At 33.4% G+C, this 24,880-nt stretch overlaps 3 protein-coding genes across 3 annotated transcripts; all 3 read right to left on the reverse strand.

Moving 5' to 3' along the window:
* On the reverse strand, window positions 1-7,633 carry LOC140223793 (uncharacterized). Its single transcript, XM_072297572.1, has 5 exons — window positions 7,630-7,633; window positions 6,599-6,853; window positions 5,938-6,011; window positions 4,577-4,737; window positions 1-2,807 (listed from the first exon to the last, which is right to left on the reverse strand). The coding sequence occupies exons 1-5, from the start codon at window positions 7,631-7,633 to the stop codon at window positions 2,597-2,599; spliced, it is 705 nt and encodes a 234-aa protein (XP_072153673.1). The 3' UTR covers window positions 1-2,596.
* Window positions 6,846-14,362, reverse strand: LOC140224149 (uncharacterized). The gene is made up of 5 exons (XM_072297573.1): window positions 14,359-14,362; window positions 13,330-13,620; window positions 12,667-12,740; window positions 11,305-11,465; window positions 6,846-9,534 (listed from the first exon to the last, which is right to left on the reverse strand). The coding sequence occupies exons 1-5, from the start codon at window positions 14,360-14,362 to the stop codon at window positions 9,324-9,326; spliced, it is 741 nt and encodes a 246-aa protein (XP_072153674.1). The 3' UTR covers window positions 6,846-9,323.
* LOC140224227 (uncharacterized) lies at window positions 14,100-24,731 on the reverse strand. The gene is made up of 7 exons (XM_072298062.1): window positions 24,604-24,731; window positions 22,860-22,970; window positions 20,910-21,197; window positions 20,060-20,338; window positions 19,400-19,473; window positions 18,036-18,196; window positions 14,100-16,266 (listed from the first exon to the last, which is right to left on the reverse strand). Exons 2-7 carry the CDS (start codon window positions 22,957-22,959, stop codon window positions 16,056-16,058), a joined length of 1,113 nt encoding a protein of 370 aa, XP_072154163.1. The 5' UTR covers window positions 22,960-22,970; window positions 24,604-24,731; the 3' UTR covers window positions 14,100-16,055.
* Window positions 24,732-24,880: the final 149 nt, after the last annotated feature.

The raw sequence follows: 24,880 nt of genomic DNA on the forward strand, positions 1-24,880 counted from the left end.
TTCGGCTTAAAATATATAATTTTTCAAAAATTCTTCAAAAAATAAATACATCTACAAAACAAAAAGAATAATTGTTGATGAAAAAATAAATGATTATTATTTAAAAAGGAGTTTTTCTTGAGACAGACTGAAGGAAAGTACCACCTCTACTTCTGACCGTGCAGCTCATGATAGTTTTTGAATGAGTATTGTAACAATCAATTATGCAAACTATTTAAAGTTGCCAAATTTATATCATGTAGATCTGATACACTATAAATATGTGTAAATAATTTGGTTGTCTGTACTCAGTTTGATTAGAAAAAAAAAAAAAATCGATGTAATGATTTAATCAACTGAATGACGGCACAATTAAATCTCAATCTTGGCCAATCAAAGTCTTTCTTCATTTTTGGAACTTCAACACAATGAATTTGAAGCGGATCTCATTAATCTAGACTTGATCCAAATAAATTAAAAACTAAGATGGAGAAAATTGATTCACACCAAGCTTAACATTAGTCTTATAGAACCTTAATGAGTAATTAATTCACTGTGATAAGAATGGTTACTTTGGGACTAAAAAATATTCCAAAATTTCAAGTGTAGGCAGACATAAGGCACCTTGTATTTGAACTTGCTTCCTTTCATCCTACGATAAAATTTACTTGTTCCATTGATAAAAATAACCGGTGGTAATACAATTTATTGAAATCATGAATTAATGCTGCTATAATATGAAATTAGTGTAAGTGCACATGAAACGGTCCATTATCAAATAAAGATAAGTTTAAATACATATTTTGTTTGCAGACAACTTGCAAAAGGAAATTTACAAGATCTTGATCCAGATCAAACGTGCAATTTGTATGTAAAGTAATTCAGATCCATCATTAAAATTTCAATAAATGTTTGATTATTACCCATCATTGAGATAATTAATAATATCTCTCATGATCATGGTTTTTTGAGTAGTAATCACATATTGCAAAATTGAACCAATATTTTCTTAAGGGCCCCAGCGCCAAGTTTCAAGGAAAATGGGCATATCTAAGCCATTTAGCATTTGCTCAATCTTGTGAACTTAACTAACAAATATTTCTGAAGGATACGTACTAAGACTTAGCTCAAAAGGTTGAATGTCCGCCAAATAGCACCCTTTTTCTGTTTCTCTTCGGACTCCGATTTTAGCACTTCGACCCTTCAAAAAATATTGATTCTGTTAAAAGATATAACTTAAATACTAAACTGACAGCTTTCAATGCTTCATTATTTATGTTAGAATTTGGTACAAAAAATGTTACAACAAATTTCACACTGAGGAAACAAAAAGGGGGCTTTTACAGTTCATAAAATTAATGATGCTGTCAAAAACTTCAAAATTTAAGATGGATATCAAAAACTTTAAAATTTATGATGGATATCAAAAAATTTAAAATGCGGTTAGACATATATGACCTAGGAAAACCTACAAAGTTTTCACAACTGAACATCCTATTTGAGTATCATTACATCAAAATTTGTGATTACAAGACAAACGCAACTTGCATCTTTTGCCTCTGATGACAAATCAATTACTTAGGTACGATACAAGGGTATTGTGCGGCGCAAGCTGTTCTATTTTATTCCTGAGCAACTATTCAAACTATAAGTATCATAATTAAATCTTTGGAAAGAAACTAATCTCAACTACCTAGTATAATATTCATCTTAAATTGAAAACATAGTGTTTTTTTTTCTTTTTACTCTTGAAGCTTGCAAATTTTCTAGGACTCTGATGAGAAAAAAATACATAAAGCACAAAGAGAACTAAATGATCAATACATAAAACTACATCCAATATCCATTAAGACTATACATTATGATGAACGGCTGAATGTGAAACTAATAAGCCAGAAATTCTTTGAGATGAATGATTTCTGCAAAATTCCCAATTTTTTGCAATTCCAAAATTTAATCCAAACATTTAAACAAGCAAGAGGAACAATTTTTATTTTATTTCTGATAGGCACAAAAAATACTTCAACAAAATTAAAATTAGTTATGAAGATTGATCACAAGTATCACATTTACATGTGAAAAGTACTACGTATAGAGTTGAGATAAAGTACTGTAAAAGTACCAAAACTTAAGTTTTTTCCACTGTCGAAATGATCGGAAAACAAAACTAGATAAACACAGGTTAGTAAAATGCTTAAATTATAGTGAGACACCCTGCATAATTTTACAATTTAAGGTAAAATGGTTCAAATATTAATGTTGCCCAAAAACTGCTTCGCCAGAAGAGTCTAGAAATTCAACAAATCCATTAAAAACAGGAAGGCTGGTTAAAATAATACACAGATAATTATGAGATATTAAGGTTATTAAAAATTGCGTCAAACTAAGAATGAAACAAGACAAAAAACATGAAAAGGTTTAAAATTAATTCGGCTGATAAGGATAGATTTGTTAAAAACGCCTCCTAATCCCTCAGGGAAAAAAGCATAGTAAATAAAAATGAGAAAAAAAATGACGGGGACATAAAGTTGGTAATGGTAGCCATGATGTGAGAGGAAAAGCTGCTAACCTGGAAAGCTTTCAAGATTTTGATTACTCTCAAAGGTATAACTTATGATCAATCATCTAGAAAATCGCCCATTGACCCATCAGAGTACACTGACGTTTCATCTTGAGACATTGACCTTGACGATTGAATTTTCGTTAAACGAGCATTAGATTCCTGGATATATTTCTTCAGTCCTTTAGGATCTTGCAACATAAGATTCGGACCTATATTTTGAGAATTTGCTGAGGTTCTACCTTTCTTCAAGACGCGTTCATTTAGCCTGCAAACAAGGTTTCAGAAATTTAAAAAAATGCTTACAAAATAATTTTACCTCTTTCATAAATGAATTTCCGTAGGAAGAGGGACCTTGATGCCAAAAAAACTTAGAATGAGTACGGAATATAGAGTAACACTACATACAAGAAGGTTGCTGCTGGGTAATCTGCCATGAAATGTTACATCAAACTTATAGAGCAAAAAAAGGAGGTGTTTGCATTTCGGGCATCTTGGAATTTTTTTGATGATGTAGGTCAGTGCGGCGACTTTTATCATCGATTTTCTTGGAAATGGTGTAGTTTATAGAAAAAATGCATTCTACATTAAGTGTTTAACTCAAGTAAGTTGAACAGTGCCACAAATCAAAGCCGGAAGAATACAGGAAAAATTGAGTTAAACCTTATACCTTGGACCTTGAACCTTGAACCCTGAGCAATGCACCGTTCCTCAACTCTTCGAATGAGGAGCCCTTCACGAGCTTTTCCATTGTTTTATTGTTTATTCGAGTCACTCAGGTAGAATCCCACACCTCGACGTTTCTAGCGGAAACGACATATCTCTCACACTAATAACATTGGGGACTTAAGTGACATGAGCTTTAAAAGCTCTACAACATTATAAGTTCGGGTTTCATAATTTTTTGCACATCTACATCTACTACAGATGACATACATGTAAAGATCATCCTTATCGGTCCGGCAGTTCGTCAGAAATAGTGCTTCCAAGATTTTGCTTGTAGCTGTATAATATAGATGATTTATTGGCTATCTTTGAGGATACTAAAGCATTGCAAAATTATTTACCCTATTCAAAATACCAAAGAGGGTTTCCAGTCCTACAATCGCTATTTCGGCAAAATTTCCTCCGAACGATAAGTTATTTTTTCTAAAACGCAACATATGCTCTTCAGAATGCAAGTATGTAATGTTAAATTTTACACTCTCACACAAGAGGAAATTCGAAAAAATCAGAGAGGATACAACTTTGAAAAACGATCATAACCTTGACAAAAGGATGCTGAAATTTGAAGATTGTTAAATAGCATAACTGAAGAAATGCACCAATGGTTCAATGCCGAAAATACGTATCTCAATTGCAACATTTAAATATCTCCAACTATAATTTGTTTTCTTCAAGGAAAACTAATGTTTCCTTGCATTTTTGTACCATTATTTTCGGATAAGTGAAGAAAATTATATAATGTATAGAACATTTCTAGGTTCATAAAAGTTCCGTTTGTAAAAAGTTCCATTCGTACAATTTACACATACAAATTGGTCATCTTTTGCATGAAGAAATGTATCTTGTCTATGCTGTTTCAGTGTTTTATGTTTTCATGGGAGAACCTTCCAGCAACCAGCAAAAAATTCAATTTTAAAAATTGCAGTCTTTTCTAACAAAAGAAAAGAAAAATCACAAGAAATTTCAGGCTAATTCATGCAACGATTCTCCTATGAACAAATAAAATGTAAGTAAGCAAAACAGAAACAGCAGAATCGAAATATGTTCCTCTGTACCAGAGTCAACGAATTGTGCACTTATCATCTTTCTCCACTTGATGTTTGAAGGTGACAAAATATGTTATGGTACAGTCTGGCAAAACTGATGACAGGATTTGAGTGAAAAATGAGAGGAACGTCAATTAATAACTTGAAATTTGTTAAAAAAATTAATTGTTTTAAAGATTTTCAAGAGGACGAAATTGAGGTATTTACAAAGGATAAAACATCAAGTTTGGTTGTGAAATTTAAAAACAAAATTAAATTAAAATACCTTTTCACGGGCTTTTTGGTTCGTTCCATCTCTTCACTTTTTTTCTCGCTGTTTGGTAAAACATTCAGGAAATACGATGTAGGAGGTGTAACTTGACTATTTATAATGTTCGAGTCTTTCATCTTTTTGATGTTATTGAGAGTTTTTCCAGGAGATACAATCTGAAGGTAAAAATGATACATTGATTTAGTAACTAATTTCAAAGTCTGATCATTTCCTTTAAAGAGAACAGAATGAGCCACTAGACACGGTACAACATTAAGCACCAAAATTTTTGTTTCCTCATTAAAATTTTACGTACAGTACAATGGATGCATTAGAACTTTCAAAATCAAACTCAAAAAGTGAGGAAATAATGGTTATTGTATACATTAATTTACACTTCTTGGTTGAAGAAAAAATTGAGTCAACTCAAGCCAAATGGAGTTCTCAAGTAATTTCGGAAAATTTTAGAGAAATCAAGAGAAAGTAAGGAAAATCGGGTGGTGAGAGAACAGGACGATATTTTTCATGCACCATAATAATCTGATCAAAATTTTTGAATGTAAGGAATTGAAGAGTCTACTTATCTCATTTTTTCTCCAGGAAGTTAGTGGATTTTTTCCATCTCATACTGAAAATAAAACATTCCATTTGGTCTTGTATAAACGGTTTTCCATTTTTCTATGGTGTTTTTGGGGGAAAAGAGTGGAGAACTTCTTATCATTTTTCATGACTGAAATTGTTAAAAAAGTGGGTTTTACAGGGTTAAAATCCTAAAAATTTTCTGGGGGACGCCCCCCAGACCCCCTAATGAGAAGTTTGTCCCCCCCCCCCCCAGAACTTTATCCTACATACGCCACTGATTCCAATGCTCAGTTTAACTTTTGTTTATTACGGTTCTTTAATGTTCCGGAAATGGGAATTTACTGTTTATAATATAGACCTAAATGTTTATTTCTCACCTAGCTAATTTTGGAAGTTTATGACATGTTTAACGTGTTTTGAGAGATGCGTTGCATGAGATTTTTTTGAGAAACCATGTGCTGCAGCGTTTAATTTCTTACTATGTCAAGTGATCCATTTTCATTTAATAATTTCATAGCATTGTACATGCATTGATTGCTAAACTCTTTAGATTCAAGTTTAAGTAGCTTTCATAAAACCAATCTGTACTCTTTCTAAAAAAATTCTAAAAAATTGATTTGGAGTTTTCATTTGCAATAATCTGAAAAAATTTCAGAGGGAAATTTGATTCTACATTCTACGAACAAATAATTGATGAGTCAAATTATAATTGAGTCACTATGAATTATTTCCTCAATTAATCAATCGAAAATCAGTTAGAAATAGAGAACTGATAAGTAAAACAACATGTTTACCTGGTAAGAGACATTGCTATTGTCTGCGAAATTAGATTTGCTCCTCTCTGTTTCAAGAAGACTGCCATCATTCTCTGCAAAAAAGAGAGCAGAGTGCATTAAGAATAGATCGTTACGTAAGTACACAGAAGAAAAAGGAATTGGAAAAAATAATATTGGCTTCCAGTGAAAATTGGGGACAGAGCTGAACAGGTATCTTGTTTACAATGTGTGACTTTTCTCCTGTAACAAAGGTGATGCTTCAGTGAGATAAGAAAATCTGCAGTAACCAAACATTTTTCTGGCGAGAGAAAAACATCTCTCAACAACATTTTTCAGTTATATTCAGTCAGGAATCTAAAATTTTTACACTTAATTTCTGCACTTGTAACAACAGAGCCACACACTATTGAGTGACAGTTTTATCATGCCTAAAACACAGACTGTCACTCTCAAAATAGGATCATGTGCGGTAATGCACTGATTATTCCCTCATCACTTATGCGGCGGTCCAGTTATTCGGTACATTAATAGCAAGCATTTAAGCGTTATTTTTCTATTTTTTTTTTCTTTTTCATTTTTTCCATACACATTTAATTTGGTTTTATGTGTTCTATGGTTAGGGTTCTATGATTTGTGCAACTCAACCTCTTAATTTGCTCTCAAAATTAGGCAAACTTACCATCTGAATATTTAGGGGATGTTTTTCTCTTCCGCTTGGCTTGGCTGACTTCAACTGAAGAATTGAGACTCGATTCTTCAACTAATTGTGGTTGCTGGCGAGACTTCACTTTGGGCCTGAGTACAGCTATTGAGTGACTTGTTGAGGTGCCTGATGATCGGTCTGCCAAATAACCAGGAGATGGTTTTGGCGGATGGTGGTGGCGACGTTTTTTTGCCTCTGGCTTCAACAGGAGAGTTTTCAACAGGAGACAGACTGAAGGAAAGTACCACCTCTACTTCTGACCGTGCAGCTCATGATAGTTTTTGAATGAGTATTGTAACAATCAATTATGCAAACTATTTAAAGTTGCCAAATTTATATCATGTAGATCTGATACACTATAAATATGTGTAAATAATTTGGTTGTCTGTACTCAGTTTGATTAGAAAAAAAAAAAAAAATCGATGTAATGATTTAATCAACTGAATGACGGCACAATTAAATCTCAATCTTGGCCAATCAAAGTCTTTCTTCATTTTTGGAACTTCAACACAATGAATTTGAAGCGGATCTCATTAATCTAGACTTGATCCAAATAAATTAAAAACTAAGATGGAGAAAATTGATTCACACCAAGCTTAACATTAGTCTTATAGAACCTTAATGAGTAATTAATTCACTGTGATAAGAATGGTTACTTTGGGACTAAAAAATATTCCAAAATTTCAAGTGTAGGCAGACATAAGGCACCTTGTATTTGAACTTGCTTCCTTTCATCCTACGATAAAATTTACTTGTTCCATTGATAAAAATAACCGGTGGTAATACAATTTATTGAAATCATGAATTAATGCTGCTATAATATGAAATTAGTGTAAGTGCACATGAAACGGTCCATTATCAAATAAAGATAAGTTTAAATACATATTTTGTTTGCAGACAACTTGCAAAAGGAAATTTACAAGATCTTGATCCAGATCAAACGTGCAATTTGTATGTAAAGTAATTCAGATCCATCATTAAAATTTCAATAAATGTTTGATTATTACCCATCATTGAGATAATTAATAATATCTCTCATGATCATGGTTTTTTGAGTAGTAATCACATATTGCAAAATTGAACCAATATTTTCTTAGGGCCCCAGCGCCAAGTTTCAAGGAAAATGGGCATATCTAAGCCATTTAGCATTTGCTCAATCTTGTGAACTTAACTAACAAATATTTCTGAAGGATACGTACTAAGACTTAGCTCAAAAGGTTGAATGTCCGCCAAATAGCACCCTTTTTCTGTTTCTCTTCGGACTCCGATTTTAGCACTTCGACCCTTCAAAAAATATTGATTCTGTTAAAAGATATAACTTAAATACTAAACTGACAGCTTTCAATGCTTCATTATTTATGTTAGAATTTGGTACAAAAAATGTTACAACAAATTTCACACTGAGGAAACAAAAAGGGGGCTTTTACAGTTCATAAAATTAATGATGCTGTCAAAAACTTCAAAATTTAAGATGGATATCAAAAACTTTAAAATTTATGATGGATATCAAAAAATTTAAAATGCGGTTAGACATATATGACCTAGGAAAACCTACAAAGTTTTCACAACTGAACATCCTATTTGAGTATCATTACATCAAAATTTGTGATTACAAGACAAACGCAACTTGCATCTTTTGCCTCTGATGACAAATCAATTACTTAGGTACGATACAAGGGTATTGTGCGGCGCAAGCTGTTCTATTTTATTCCTGAGCAACTATTCAAACTATAAGTATCATAATTAAATCTTTGGAAAGAAACTAATCTCAACTACCTAGTATAATATTCATCTTAAATTGAAAACATAGTGTTTTTTTTTTCTTTTTACTCTTGAAGCTTGCAAATTTTCTAGGACTCTGATGAGAAAAAAATACATAAAGCACAAAGAGAACTAAATGATCAATACATAAAACTACATCCAATATCCATTAAGACTATACATTATGATGAACGGCTGAATGTGAAACTAATAAGCCAGAAATTCTTTGAGATGAATGATTTCTGCAAAATTCCCAATTTTTTGCAATTCCAAAATTTAATCCAAACATTTAAACAAGCAAGAGGAACAATTTTTATTTTATTTCTGATAGGCACAAAAAATACTTCAACAAAATTAAAATTAGTTATGAAGATTGATCACAAGTATCACATTTACATGTGAAAAGTACTACGTATAGAGTTGAGATAAAGTACTGTAAAAGTACCAAAACTTAAGTTTTTTCCACTGTCGAAATGATCGGAAAACAAAACTAGATAAACACAGGTTAGTAAAATGCTTAAATTATAGTGAGACACCCTGCATAATTTTACAATTTAAGGTAAAATGGTTCAAATATTAATGTTGCCCAAAAACTGCTTCGCCAGAAGAGTCTAGAAATTCAACAAATCCATTAAAAACAGGAAGGCTGGTTAAAATAATACACAGATAATTATGAGATATTAAGGTTATTAAAAATTGCGTCAAACTAAGAATGAAACAAGACAAAAAACATGAAAAGGTTTAAAATTAATTCGGCTGATAAGGATAGATTTGTTAAAAACGCCTCCTAATCCCTCAGGGAAAAAAGCATAGTAAATAAAAATGAGAAAAAAAATGACGGGGACATAAAGTTGGTAATGGTAGCCATGATGTGAGAGGAAAAGCTGCTAACCTGGAAAGCTTTCAAGATTTTGATTACTCTCAAAGGTATAACTTATGATCAATCATCTAGAAAATCGCCCATTGACCCATCAGAGTACACTGACGTTTCATCTTGAGACATTGACCTTGACGATTGAATTTTCGTTAAACGAGCATTAGATTCCTGGATATATTTCTTCAGTCCTTTAGGATCTTGCAACATAAGATTCGGACCTATATTTTGAGAATTTGCTGAGGTTCTACCTTTCTTCAAGACGCGTTCATTTAGCCTGCAAACAAGGTTTCAGAAATTTAAAAAAATGCTTACAAAATAATTTTACCTCTTTCATAAATGAATTTCCGTAGGAAGAGGGACCTTGATGCCAAAAAAACTTAGAATGAGTACGGAATATAGAGTAACACTACATACAAGAAGGTTGCTGCTGGGTAATCTGCCATGAAATGTTACATCAAACTTATAGAGCAAAAAAAGGAGGTGTTTGCATTTCGGGCATCTTGGAATTTTTTTGATGATGTAGGTCAGTGCGACGACTTTTATCATCGATTTTCTTGGAAATGGTGTAGTTTATAGAAAAAATGCATTCTACATTAAGTGTTTAACTCAAGTAAGTTGAACAGTGCCACAAATCAAAGCCGGAAGAATACAGGAAAAATTGAGTTAAACCTTATACCTTGGACCTTGAACCTTGAACCCTGAGCAATGCACCGTTCCTCAACTCTTCGAATGAGGAGCCCTTCACGAGCTTTTCCATTGTTTTATTGTTTATTCGAGTCACTCAGGTAGAATCCCACACCTCGACGTTTCTAGCGGAAACGACATATCTCTCACACTAATAACATTGGGGACTTAAGTGACATGAGCTTTAAAAGCTCTACAACATTATAAGTTCGGGGTTTCATAATTTTTTGCACATCTACATCTACTACAGATGACATACATGTAAAGATCATCCTTATCGGTCCGGCAGTTCGTCAGAAATAGTGCTTCCAAGATTTTGCTTGTAGCTGTATAATATAGATGATTTATTGGCTATCTTTGAGGATACTAAAGCATTGCAAAATTATTTACCCTATTCAAAATACCAAAGAGGGTTTCCAGTCCTACAATCGCTATTTCGGCAAAATTTCCTCCGAACGATAAGTTATTTTTTCTAAAACGCAACATATGCTCTTCAGAATGCAAGTATGTAATGTTAAATTTTACACTCTCACACAAGAGGAAATTCGAAAAAATCAGAGAGGATACAACTTTGAAAAACGATCATAACCTTGACAAAAGGATGCTGAAATTTGAAGATTGTTAAATAGCATAACTGAAGAAATGCACCAATGGTTCAATGCCGAAAATACGTATCTCAATTGCAACATTTAAATATCTCCAACTATAATTTGTTTTCTTCAAGGAAAACTAATGTTTCCTTGCATTTTTGTACCATTATTTTCGGATAAGTGAAGAAAATTATATAATGTATAGAACATTTCTAGGTTCATAAAAGTTCCGTTTGTAAAAAGTTCCATTCGTACAATTTACACATACAAATTGGTCATCTTTTGCATGAAGAAATGTATCTTGTCTATGCTGTTTCAGTGTTTTATGTTTTCATGGGAGAACCTTCCAGCAACCAGCAAAAAATTCAATTTTAAAAATTGCAGTCTTTTCTAACAAAAGAAAAGAAAAATCACAAGAAATTTCAGGCTAATTCATGCAACGATTCTCCTATGAACAAATAAAATGTAAGTAAGCAAAACAGAAACAGCAGAATCGAAATATGTTCCTCTGTACCAGAGTCAACGAATTGTGCACTTATCATCTTTCTCCACTTGATGTTTGAAGGTGACAAAATATGTTATGGTACAGTCTGGCAAAACTGATGACAGGATTTGAGTGAAAAATGAGAGGAACGTCAATTAATAACTTGAAATTTGTTAAAAAAATTAATTGTTTTAAAGATTTTCAAGAGGACGAAATTGAGGTATTTACAAAGGATAAAACATCAAGTTTGGTTGTGAAATTTAAAAACAAAATTAAATTAAAATACCTTTTCACGGGCTTTTTGGTTCGTTCCATCTCTTCACTTTTTTTCTCGCTGTTTGGTAAAACATTCAGGAAATACGATGTAGGAGGTGTAACTTGACTATTTATAATGTTCGAGTCTTTCATCTTTTTGATGTTATTGAGAGTTTTTCCAGGAGATACAATCTGAAGGTAAAAATGATACATTGATTTAGTAACTAATTTCAAAGTCTGATCATTTCCTTTAAAGAGAACAGAATGAGCCACTAGACACGGTACAACATTAAGCACCAAAATTTTTGTTTCCTCATTAAAATTTTACGTACAGTACAATGGATGCATTAGAACTTTCAAAATCAAACTCAAAAAGTGAGGAAATAATGGTTATTGTATACATTAATTTACACTTCTTGGTTGAAGAAAAAATTGAGTCAACTCAAGCCAAATGGAGTTCTCAAGTAATTTCGGAAAATTTTAGAGAAATCAAGAGAAAGTAAGGAAAATCGGGTGGTGAGAGAACAGGACGATATTTTTCATGCACCATAATAATCTGATCAAAATTTTTGAATGTAAGGAATTGAAGAGTCTACTTATCTCATTTTTTCTCCAGGAAGTTAGTGGATTTTTTCCATCTCATACTGAAAATAAAACATTCCATTTGGTCTTGTATAAACGGTTTTCCATTTTTCTATGGTGTTTTTGGGGGAAAAGAGTGGAGAACTTCTTATCATTTTTCATGACTGAAATTGTTAAAAAAGTGGGGTTTTACAGGGTTAAAATCCTAAAAATTTTCTGGGGGACGCCCCCAGACCCCCTAATGAGAAGTTTGTCCCCCCCCCCCCCCAGAACTTTATCCTACATACGCCACTGATTCCAATGCTCAGTTTAACTTTTGTTTATTACGGTTCTTTAATGTTCCGGAAATGGGAATTTACTGTTTATAATATAGACCTAAATGTTTATTTCTCACCTAGCTAATTTTGGAAGTTTATGACATGTTTAACGTGTTTTGAGAGATGCGTTGCATGAGATTTTTTTGAGAAACCATGTGCTGCAGCGTTTAATTTCTTACTATGTCAAGTGATCCATTTTCATTTAATAATTTCATAGCATTGTACATGCATTGATTGCTAAACTCTTTAGATTCAAGTTTAAGTAGCTTTCATAAAACCAATCTGTACTCTTTCTAAAAAAATTCTAAAAAATTGATTTGGAGTTTTCATTTGCAATAATCTGAAAAAATTTCAGAGGGAAATTTGATTCTACATTCTACGAACAAATAATTGATGAGTCAAATTATAATTGAGTCACTATGAATTATTTCCTCAATTAATCAATCGAAAATCAGTTAGAAATAGAGAACTGATAAGTAAAACAACATGTTTACCTGGTAAGAGACATTGCTATTGTCTGCGAAATTAGATTTGCTCCTCTCTGTTTCAAGAAGACTGCCATCATTCTCTGCAAAAAAGAGAGCAGAGTGCATTAAGAATAGATCGTTACGTAAGTACACAGAAGAAAAAGGAATTGGAAAAAATAATATTGGCTTCCAGTGAAAATTGGGGACAGAGCTGAACAGGTATCTTGTTTACAATGTGTGACTTTTCTCCTGTAACAAAGGTGATGCTTCAGTGAGATAAGAAAATCTGCAGTAACCAAACATTTTTCTGGCGAGAGAAAAACATCTCTCAACAACATTTTTCAGTTATATTCAGTCAGGAATCTAAAATTTTTACACTTAATTTCTGCACTTGTAACAACAGAGCCACACACTATTGAGTGACAGTTTTATCATGCCTAAAACACAGACTGTCACTCTCAAAATAGGATCATGTGCGGTAATGCACTGATTATTCCCTCATCACTTATGCGGCGGTCCAGTTATTCGGTACATTAATAGCAAGCATTTAAGCGTTATTTTTCTATTTTTTTTTTTCTTTTTCATTTTTTTCCATACACATTTAATTTGGTTTTATGTGTTCTATGGTTAGGGTTCTATGATTTGTGCAACTCAACCTCTTAATTTGCTCTCAAAATTAGGCAAACTTACCATCTGAATATTTAGGGGATGTTTTTCTCTTCCGCTTGGCTTGGCTGACTTCAACTGAAGAATTGAGACTCGATTCTTCAACTAATTGTGGTTGCTGGCGAGACTTCACTTTGGGCCTGAGTACAGCTATTGAGTGACTTGTTGAGGTGCCTGATGATCGGTCTGCCAAATAACCAGGAGATGGTTTTGGCGGATGGTGGTGGCGACGTTTTTTGCCTCTGGCTTCAACAGGAGAGTTTTCAACAGGAGACAGACTGAAGGAAAGTACCACCTCTACTTCTGACCGTGCAGCTCATGATAGTTTTTGAATGAGTATTGTAACAATCAATTATGCAAACTATTTAAAGTTGCCAAATTTATATCATGTAGATCTGATACACTATAAATATGTGTAAATAATTTGGTTGTCTGTACTCAGTTTGATTAGAAAAAAAAAAAAAATCGATGTAATGATTTAATCAACTGAATGACGGCACAATTAAATCTCAATCTTGGCCAATCAAAGTCTTTCTTCATTTTTGGAACTTCAACACAATGAATTTGAAGCGGATCTCATTAATCTAGACTTGATCCAAATAAATTAAAAACTAAGATGGAGAAAATTGATTCACACCAAGCTTAACATTAGTCTTATAGAACCTTAATGAGTAATTAATTCACTGTGATAAGAATGGTTACTTTGGGACTAAAAAATATTCCAAAATTTCAAGTGTAGGCAGACATAAGGCACCTTGTATTTGAACTTGCTTCCTTTCATCCTACGATAAAATTTACTTGTTCCATTGATAAAAATAACCGGTGGTAATACAATTTATTGAAATCATGAATTAATGCTGCTATAATATGAAATTAGTGTAAGTGCACATGAAACGGTCCATTATCAAATAAAGATAAGTTTAAATACATATTTTGTTTGCAGACAACTTGCAAAAGGAAATTTACAAGATCTTGATCCAGATCAAACGTGCAATTTGTATGTAAAGTAATTCAGATCCATCATTAAAATTTCAATAAATGTTTGATTATTACCCATCATTGAGATAATTAATAATATCTCTCATGATCATGGTTTTTTGAGTAGTAATCACATATTGCAAAATTGAACCAATATTTTCTTAAGGGCCCCAGCGCCAAGTTTCAAGGAAAATGGGCATATCTAAGCCATTTAGCATTTGCTCAATCTTGTGAACTTAACTAACAAATATTTCTGAAGGATACGTACTAAGACTTAGCTCAAAAGGTTGAATGTCCGCCAAATAGCACCCTTTTTCTGTTTCTCTTCGGACTCCGATTTTAGCACTTCGACCCTTCAAAAAATATTGATTCTGTTAAAAGATATAACTTAAATACTAAACTGACAGCTTTCAATGCTTCATTATTTATGTTAGAATTTGGTACAAAAAATGTTACAACAAATTTCACACTGAGGAAACAAAAAGGGGGCTTTTACAGTTCATAAAATTAATGATGCTGTCAAAAACTTCAAAATTTAAGATGGATATCAAAAACTTTAAAAATTTATGATGGATATCAAAAAATTTAAAATGCGGTTAGACATATATGACCTAGGAAAACCTACAAAGTTTTCACAACTGAACATCCTATTTGAGTATCATTACATCAAAATTTGTGATTACAAGACAAACGCAACTTGCATCTTTTGCCTCTGATGACAAATCAATTACTTAGGTACGATACAAGGGTATTGTGCGGCGCAAGCTGTTCTATTTTATTCCTGAGCAACTATTCAAACTATAAGTATCATAATTAAATCTTTGGAAAGAAACTAATCTCAACTACCTAGTATAATATTCATCTTAAATTGAAAACATAGTGTTTTTTTTTTCTTTTTACTCTTGAAGCTTGCAAATTTTCTAGGACTCTGATGAGAAAAAAATACATAAAGCACAAAGAGAACTAAATGATCAATACATAAAACTACATCCAATATCCATTAAGACTATACATTATGATGAACGGCTGAATGTGAAACTAATAAGCCAGAAATTCTTTGAGATGAATGATTTCTGCAAAATTCCCAATTTTTTGCAATTCCAAAATTTAATCCAAACATTTAAACAAGCAAGAGGAACAATTTTTATTTTATTTCTGATAGGCACAAAAAATACTTCAACAAAATTAAAATTAGTTATGAAGATTGATCACAAGTATCACATTTACATGTGAAAAGTACTACGTATAGAGTTGAGATAAAGTACTGTAAAAGTACCAAAACTTAAGTTTTTTCCACTGTCGAAATGATCGGAAAACAAAACTAGATAAACACAGGTTAGTAAAATGCTTAAATTATAGTGAGACACCCTGCATAATTTTACAATTTAAGGTAAAATGGTTCAAATATTAATGTTGCCCAAAAACTGCTTCGCCAGAAGAGTCTAGAAATTCAACAAATCCATTAAAAACAGGAAGGCTGGTTAAAATAATACACAGATAATTATGAGATATTAAGGTTATTAAAAATTGCGTCAAACTAAGAATGAAACAAGACAAAAAACATGAAAAGGTTTAAAATTAATTCGGCTGATAAGGATAGATTTGTTAAAAACGCCTCCTAATCCCTCAGGGAAAAAAGCATAGTAAATAAAAATGAGAAAAAAAAATGACGGGGACATAAAGTTGGTAATGGTAGCCATGATGTGAGAGGAAAAGCTGCTAACCTGGAAAGCTTTCAAGATTTTGATTACTCTCAAAGGTATAACTTATGATCAATCATCTAGAAAATCGCCCATTGACCCATCAGAGTACACTGACGTTTCATCTTGAGACATTGACCTTGACGATTGAATTTTCGTTAAACGAGCATTAGATTCCTGGATATATTTCTTCAGTCCTTTAGGATCTTGCAACATAAGATTCGGACCTATATTTTGAGAATTTGCTGAGGTTCTACCTTTCTTCAAGACGCGTTCATTTAGCCTGCAAACAAGGTTTCAGAAATTTAAAAAAATGCTTACAAAATAATTTTACCTCTTTCATAAATGAATTTCCGTAGGAAGAGGGACCTTGATGCCAAAAAAACTTAGAATGAGTACGGAATATAGAGTAACACTACATACAAGAAGGTTGCTGCTGGGTAATCTGCCATGAAATGTTACATCAAACTTATAGAGCAAAAAAAGGAGGTGTTTGCATTTCGGGCATCTTGGAATTTTTTTGATGATGTAGGTCAGTGCGACGACTTTTATCATCGATTTTCTTGGAAATGGTGTAGTTTATAGAAAAAATGCATTCTACATTAAGTGTTTAACTCAAGTAAGTTGAACAGTGCCACAAATCAAAGCCGGAAGAATACAGGAAAAATTGAGTTAAACCTTATACCTTGGACCTTGAACCTTGAACCCTGAGCAATGCACCGTTCCTCAACTCTTCGAATGAGGAGCCCTTCACGAGCTTTTCCATTGTTTTATTGTTTATTCGAGTCACTCAGGTAGAATCCCACACCTCGACGTTTCTAGCGGAAACGACATATCTCTCACACTAATAACATTGGGGACTTAAGTGACATGAGCTTTAAAAGCTCTACAACATTATAAGTTCGGGGTTTCATAATTTTTTGCACATCTACATCTACTACAGATGACATACATGTAAAGATCATCCTTATCGGTCCGGCAGTTCGTCAGAAATAGTGCTTCCAAGATTTTGCTTGTAGCTGTATAATATAGATGATTTATTGGCTATCTTTGAGGATACTAAAGCATTGCAAAATTATTTACCCTATTCAAAATACCAAAGAGGGTTTCCAGTCCTACAATCGCTATTTCGGCAAAATTTCCTCCGAACGATAAGTTATTTTTTCTAAAACGCAACATATGCTCTTCAGAATGCAAGTATGTAATGTTAAATTTTACACTCTCACACAAGAGGAAATTCGAAAAAATCAGAGAGGATACAACTTTGAAAAACGATCATAACCTTGACAAAAGGATGCTGAAATTTGAAGATTGTTAAATAGCATAACTGAAGAAATGCACCAATGGTTCAATGCCGAAAATACGTATCTCAATTGCAACATTTAAATATCTCCAACTATAATTTGTTTTCTTCAAGGAAAACTAATGTTTCCTTGCATTTTTGTACCATTATTTTCGGATAAGTGAAGAAAATTATATAATGTATAGAACATTTCTAGGTTCATAAAAGTTCCGTTTGTAAAAAGTTCCATTCGTACAATTTACACATACAAATTGGTCATCTTTTGCATGAAGAAATGTATCTTGTCTATGCTGTTTCAGTGTTTTATGTTTTCATGGGAGAACCTTCCAGCAACCAGCAAAAAATTCAATTTTAAAAATTGCAGTCTTTTCTAACAAAAGAAAAGAAAAATCACAAGAAATTTCAGGCTAATTCATGCAACGATTCTCCTATGAACAAATAAAATGTAAGTAAGCAAAACAGAAACAGCAGAATCGAAATATGTTCCTCTGTACCAGAGTCAACGAATTGTGCACTTATCATCTTTCTCCACTTGATGTTTGAAGGTGACAAAATATGTTATGGTACAGTCTGGCAAAACTGATGACAGGATTTGAGTGAAAAATGAGAGGAACGTCAATTAATAACTTGAAATTTGTTAAAAAAATTAATTGTTTTAAAGATTTTCAAGAGGACGAAATTGAGGTATTTACAAAGGATAAAACATCAAGTTTGGTTTGAAATTTAAAAACAAAATTAAATTAAAATACCTTTTCACGGGCTTTTTGGTTCGTTCCATCTCTTCACTTTTTTTCTCGCTGTTTGGTAAAACATTCAGGAAATACGATGTAGGAGGTGTAACTTGACTATTTATAATGTTCGAGTCTTTCATCTTTTTGATGTTATTGAGAGTTTTTCCAGGAGATACAATCTGAAGGTAAAAATGATACATTGATTTAGTAACTAATTTCAAAGTCTGATCATTTCCTTTAAAGAGAACAGAATGAGCCACTAGACACGGTACAACATTAAGCACCAAAATTTTTGTTTCCTCATTAAAATTTTACGTACAGTACAATGGATGCATTAGAACTTTCAAAATCAAACTCAAAAAGTGAGGAAATAATGGTTATTGTATACATTAATTTACACTTCTTGGTTGAAGAAAAAATTGAGTCAACTCAAGCCAAATGGAGTTCTCAAGTAATTTCGGAAAATTTTAGAGAAATCAAGAGAAAGTAAGGAAAATCGGGTGGTGAGAGAACAGGACGATATTTTTTCATGCACCATAATAATCTGATCAAAATTTTTGAATGTAAGGAATTGAAGAGTCTACTTATCTCATTTTTTCTCCAGGAAGTTAGTGGATTTTTTCCATCTCATACTGAAAATAAAACATTCCATTTGGTCTTGTATAAACGGTTTTCCATTTTTCTATGGTGTTTTTGGGGAAAAGAGTGGAGAACTTCTTATCATTTTTCATGACTGAAATTGTTAAAAAAGTGGGGTTTTACAGGGTTAAAATCCTAAAAATTTTCTGGGGGACGCCCCCCAGACCCCCTAATGAGAAGTTTGTCCCCCCCCCCCCCCCAGAACTTTATCCTACATACGCCACTGATTCCAATGCTCAGTTTAACTTTTGTTTATTACGGTTCTTTAATGTTCCGGAAATGGGAATTTACTGTTTATAATATAGACCTAAATGTTTATTTCTCACCTAGCTAATTTTGGAAGTTTATGACATGTTTAACGTGTTTTGAGAGATGCGTTGCATGAGATTTTTTTGAGAAACCATGTGCTGCAGCGTTTAATTTCTTACTATGTCAAGTGATCCATTTTCATTTAATAATTTCATAGCATTGTACATGCATTGATTGCTAAACTCTTTAGATTCAAGTTTAAGTAGCTTTCATAAAACCAATCTGTACTCTTTCTAAAAAAATTCTAAAAAATTGATTTGGAGTTTTCATTTGCAATAATCTGAAAAAATTTCAGAGGGAAATTTGATTCTACATTCTACGAACAAATAATTGATGAGTCAAATTATAATTGAGTCACTATGAATTATTTCCTCAATTAATCAATCGAAAATCAGTTAGAAATAGAGAACTGATAAGTAAAACAACATGTTTACCTGGTAAGAGACATTGCTATTGTCTGCGAAATTAGATTTGCTCCTCTCTGTTTCAAGAAGACTGCCATCATTCTCTGCAAAAAAGAGAGCAGAGTGCATTAAGAATAGATCGTTACGTAAGTACACAGAAGAAAAAGGAATTGGAAAAAATAATATTGGCTTCCAGTGAAAATTGGGGACAGAGCTGAACAGGTATCTTGTTTACAATGTGTGACTTTTCTCCTGTAACAAAGGTGATGCTTCAGTGAGATAAGAAAATCTGCAGTAACCAAACATTTTTCTGGCGAGAGAAAAACATCTCTCAACAACATTTTTCAGTTATATTCAGTCAGGAATCTAAAATTTTTACACTTAATTTCTGCACTTGTAACAACAGAGCCACACACTATTGAGTGACAGTTTTATCATGCCTAAAACACAGACTGTCACTCTCAAAATAGGATCATGTGCGGTAATGCATTGATTATTCCCTCATCACTTATGCGGCGGTCCAGTTATCCGGCACATTAATAGCAAGCATTTAAGCGTTATTTTTCTATTTTTTTTTATTTTTCATTGTTTCCATATACATTTAATTTGGTTTTATGTGTCCTATGGTTAGGGTTCTATGATTTGTGCAACTCAACCTCTTAATTTGCTCTCAAAATTAGGCAAACTTACCATCTGAATATTTAGGGGATGTTTTTCTCTTCCGCTTGGCTTGGCTGACTTCAACTGAAGAATTGAGACTCGATTCTTCAACTAATTGTGGTTGCTGGCGAGACTTCAATTTGGGCCTGGGTACAGCTATTGAGTGGCTTGTTGAGGTGCCTGATGATCGGTCTGCCAAATAACCAGGAGATGGTTTTGGCGGATGGTGGTGGCGACGTTTTTTGCCTCTGGCTTCAACAGGAGAGTTTTCACTTGAGTCTATTGCAGAGCTGCTTTGCACCTGTTCAGCTGGATAAAAAATTTGTTAGGCTTCAGATACAGTCTTTGAGTCGAGCAGCAAGTTAGTCTCAAGTGCCACTAAGTCAAGTTTTCATAATTGACAAAAAATGATGAAAAAATAAAAATAATGTATAATTCAGTTTAAAACCTACTTTGGTTTCCTCAGCAACACTGAACCAAAGTTCAAATTTTCTTCACAATCTACATGAAACCTGAATTGTTCATCAAAGCAAAAATGATCTTCTGCCACTATAGTCCTGAGTTATTTTCCACCATCGTAGTCAGGAGCACAAAATGATATTTTCAGGAAGATTTTATAAGCCATCCACTCCAAAGTGTTGAAAAGTTTACATGAAAATTTTTTTCGACAAAATGAATAATTCATAATAAGAAGTTTTGTAACACTTAAGTATTTTTAAGGAGTTTGTCTCAAGTAAATAAGTCAGAATGAGACGGAGTAGATCACAATATGAAACTTGTGGACAGCCACTGCTTGTGACCTTTTTGTTGGCAATGATCACCAAATAAGGTTGACACATTGGCCTGTGAAATGGAGAAGAAAAAATGAAAGAAAACAAACCATATAGATGCTCCTTGTGTTTTCTCGGCATTTTGTGAGGATCAGGCTTTAAAGGTTTGCTGACTTGCACTGGAATTCGGGCAATTTTGATGATAGGCTTAACAGAGGGCCTGCTCAAAGTATGTTTCAGAGTAACAGACTGCCTACAGACAGAGGGGCGAGATGGTTTCGAGGTCGGCCTCTTTACTGGACTTGCCCGCTTAGTAATTTTTGCGTCACTCTTCATTCTTGATTCTCCTGCGTTATATGAATCATCTTCCAACATTTTACTACGCTCCTCATTTGCAGCTGAAATCGAAAAAAATAATAGAAAAAAAATTACATTAGATTTTTAGACTAATTCAGGGTTTGTGCGGACAAATCATAATAAAAATCAAGGATTTTAGGCACACTATCCACTGACTGTCATCTGAAAATTCAAAGATTTTCACAGATTTTGCCACAGTTTGAAGCAAGTTTTCCAGAATTTCAAGGAAATTTGAGGCAAAAAAGTTGGAAACTTCTTTTTCTTGTATTTTTATCCCACCCAACCGAAATAGCTAAGGCGGAGCTAATAAGAGGCTCAAACAAATCCACACACACTTGATTAAGTGGACTAAAATAAATTCAAGGGAGCAAGTTTCAATCAGATTGGCAATATAAGCACACATCACAGTCTATTCAAAATTCAAGCAAGGCTGGTATGTAATGAAAAACCGAATTAAGAGAGCTTAGGGCCAACTCAAGAAAAATGACGAAAAATAGCTCCGAAACTCCAGATGGCAAGTTTAAATCAAAAAGGGTACACACAGCACAGCCCATTACATTCGAAATTCTAGTGAAACCAGCATGCAGAAGAAAGTAAAAATACGAGTGATTATAACGGCACCAACAAGAATGAGCACTTGTGTCATAAATAATTTTTGAAAACTGAACAGAATGCTACATTGACCATTGAGAATCTTTCATTTCTTAAAGAGGCTTCTGGATCAACCATACAATTTATTTCTTGGGTGACTTCAAGCATCTACTGACTGTTTTTTCAAACTTAAGCCTAACACTCTCTTTAATTTACCCCGGAATGGCATTGCTTCTGTCACCAAGGTTTTATCTTGATCAATGAGTACAGCAAACATGCTGGAGACTCCAAAAGGATGATAGTTTGTCTCCTTCTGTTCGAAATCTCCTCATCGTTTTCGACCTGTTCAGCTGCAGTTCAGTGACGCCTTGCAGTTTAAAATTTGTCCATTCCTGCAGCCGTACGGCAAAAGGCTAAGAACCCTAGTTACTATGTGCAAAAGCACAGCGATCGACTCCCAACATCATTGTGACAAGATTAGATCTGGAATATTTCTTAAGTTTTTGGCAAGAACTAGTCTGTTACTGTCACCGACTGACAAGAAGCTTGTTTGATTTGCCGCGTCTACATTATTTCAAAAGAAAAATACATTGTTAATGAGGGAATTTTGACCAAAATGACAATTATCATTGTTAAATCTAAAAAGTCTTTTATTAGAGATACATCCAGTTTTTACCGTTATTCAAATTGCCCACCTCCTAGATTTTTCAATTAAATAAAGGAATTAGAATTAGAAGAATTAGCGCTCAGTAAGGACTGCATGCAAGATGAGAGATCACCAAGGTTTCTTTGGCTCTTTGAACTTCCAAGAGAAGTTTGAAGTGTGAGCCAGGCCTACAAACATTTTGGTGAAACATCCATGGGTCATAGATATCAAAGTCCTAACTTACAGAATATTGTACCAAGAAGTTCTGCAAGGGCTTGTTTTAAAGCTAGTGAATTATTCTTTAAGGCTGTATCAGTCATAGTTTGCAAACTTGTCTGCTTGTAAAAACTTCAGTAGCACTACTTTTGAGCCAACCTACATGAATATCAGAATATTAATTTGAACTACATTTTTTTAATTATCAAGAGTAATGAAAGGTAATAAAAAAATCTATGTTGTGGCTTACGTCTTTTTCCTGCAGGTCTGATAGAACCCCAAAATTTGGCCATCTTCCTCCAGTGGACAGGAATTCCAGATCCTCTCTTTAGATAAAGGCTGGTGACCATTCTCGGGACACCTTGGAAGCAGAAAGAAAAATAAATGAGAAAAAAAGGGGAGGGGAAAAATCACACAGGAATAACTAAAAATAAGAATTTGAATTTGTTGTACATAAATACATTCACCGACTGAAGCAAATGAGAGAACAGCAAGCCTTCCAACACTCTCCTATGATTGACATAGGCTATAATGGCGCACCTTTGTTCTTATGGTATGGTCAAGACATTGTTTTGTGTGGAAAAGAATACGTGAAAAATGAATTTTCAGCACGAAGCCCACCGTTCAAGGCTGGGAAGATGAATTGACATTGCAAATAACCAACTTAACTGTCAAACAGACCTAAACCATATTGACAAATATACTTGTCATAACAAATTGAGTTTTATAGTAATATGTGCTAATAGGTGAAAGCAGAGGCAAACTGATTTAAATTTTATTCACATCATATTGGCACTGAGCAGCAAAAACATTGCTTTCAGATGCAAAGATATATTTTTGTTGAGAGTTATAAGGGACTTCTGCAACAGATCAAATTCACTCTGTATTTGAGCTGGACTGGTTTTGCCATGAAAAATTCCCTTGCACTTGGGAGGAAAGTGTATTGCGACATTTCAGATGGAAGTCAGCCATCTTCTCTCCACCGATAACAAAAAATGCCATGTGTGTCTTATGACGATCAATGTCTATGGCATCAGAGGCGGCAAACAGTCTCACTCTGATCTCATTTCCAGCATATTGGCACTTTATAACAGCTCAAAATACTGCGTTCATACATGCTTCAACTTGAAGTTGCAATCAAAATCCACTCCTGGACAGACTCTTTCCTAATCTGAAAATTTGTTCTGTCGCTAAGGAAGTATTCTCATCACCTCGGATTAAGGTCATCATGTAAAGTCAAGTGACAAATGCAAACAGCCGAGAACAAATTCAAATGGTAGTAATTTAAAATATTTGCATCATTAGCATTTGTCATAATATTTGTACATTTTTTTACCTTTTTCAAAATTATTTTACAGTACTCAAATATGTATTTGCAAATAATTTTGCTCACTTTCCAAAATTCAATGCCTGCACAGCACAGCCCTAAATAAGTTACATTATTATTTTTTACCATACACGATTTATTTAAAATCTGGTGAATTGTTGTGAGCAATACAATTATTTGTAAATAATGTAAGTAAGCACAAAACATATCAATGCCCAAAGTGTGACACTACATGTCCTCGAAATTAAGGGTTTTGACTTGATAACGCTGCCATGAAACAGAGGTCACCGTACAGCTATCAACTCAAATGATATTACTGCTTAAAACGCACAAGAAATGGTTTAAAATGATGAAAATTAAACATATATTTGAGGACTTAATGTGGTAAACGCGTATCAATGTATAGACTCATTATTAACCATTTTAAAACGACTTTTGTCAAAATTCACAAGAATAATTGTGTATTTTAATTCATAAATCCTGAAAAACACTCCCCGCCTGCAATTCTTCCACAAGCCGCCGTGTTTAAAAATGCCACATGGTTCACACTATTGGCGAGCAGACAGCTAAGAATGCACCATTTAAGGATTGACTTCAGCAGCATAGCAACTCTTAAGTACTCTATGGTTACATTGTATCAACACAAATATGATGGAAAAGTGCTTACTATTATTAGGATTTTGGAAAGTTCCTTGTAGTTCATATGCTCTACCATCTTTGGTTTTAATACAGAACTCTCCAAGACGCGACTTAATCGCTTGAGTTGTGTGCTCATTGTTAGTATTACCAAATTCACATTTACTGAAAAATGAAAAGGAAAAAAACTTTCACAAATAGCTGGACAGAATGATAGGCTGCTTACTGAATACATCAATGGTGAAATTTGCAAAAATGGGTACTTCAGTTGCGGTGTTTCTAAATCTTCAATCCCACTTTATTTTTTT

Source organism: Bemisia tabaci, chromosome 3, assembly GCF_918797505.1.
Source record: "Bemisia tabaci chromosome 3, PGI_BMITA_v3".
Lineage (NCBI taxonomy): Eukaryota > Metazoa > Arthropoda > Insecta > Hemiptera > Aleyrodidae > Bemisia > Bemisia tabaci.

Excerpts from the sequence above, each read along its gene's own strand:
- LOC140223793 (XM_072297572.1), bottom strand. Across the intron at positions 6,012-6,598 it reads ATCCCCTAAATATTCAGATG|AGAATGATGGCAGTCTTCTT; the intron begins GTAAGTTTGCCT and ends TCTTTTTTGCAG. Across the intron at positions 2,808-4,576 it reads ACCAAAAAGCCCGTGAAAAG|GCTAAATGAACGCGTCTTGA; the intron begins GTATTTTAATTT and ends CCTTGTTTGCAG.
- LOC140224149 (XM_072297573.1), bottom strand. Across the intron at positions 11,466-12,666 it reads ATAGCAATGTCTCTTACCAG|ATTGTATCTCCTGGAAAAAC; the intron begins GTAAACATGTTG and ends TTTTACCTTCAG. Across the intron at positions 9,535-11,304 it reads ACCAAAAAGCCCGTGAAAAG|GCTAAATGAACGCGTCTTGA; the intron begins GTATTTTAATTT and ends CCTTGTTTGCAG.
- LOC140224227 (XM_072298062.1), bottom strand. The coding sequence starts at position 22,959 with ATGGTCACCAGCCTTTATCTAAAGAGAGGATCTGGAATTCCTGTCCAC. Across the intron at positions 21,198-22,859 it reads CAGACCTGCAGGAAAAAGAC|CTGCAAATGAGGAGCGTAGT; the intron begins GTAAGCCACAAC and ends TTTCGATTTCAG. Across the intron at positions 16,267-18,035 it reads ACCAAAAAGCCCGTGAAAAG|GCTAAATGAACGCGTCTTGA; the intron begins GTATTTTAATTT and ends CCTTGTTTGCAG.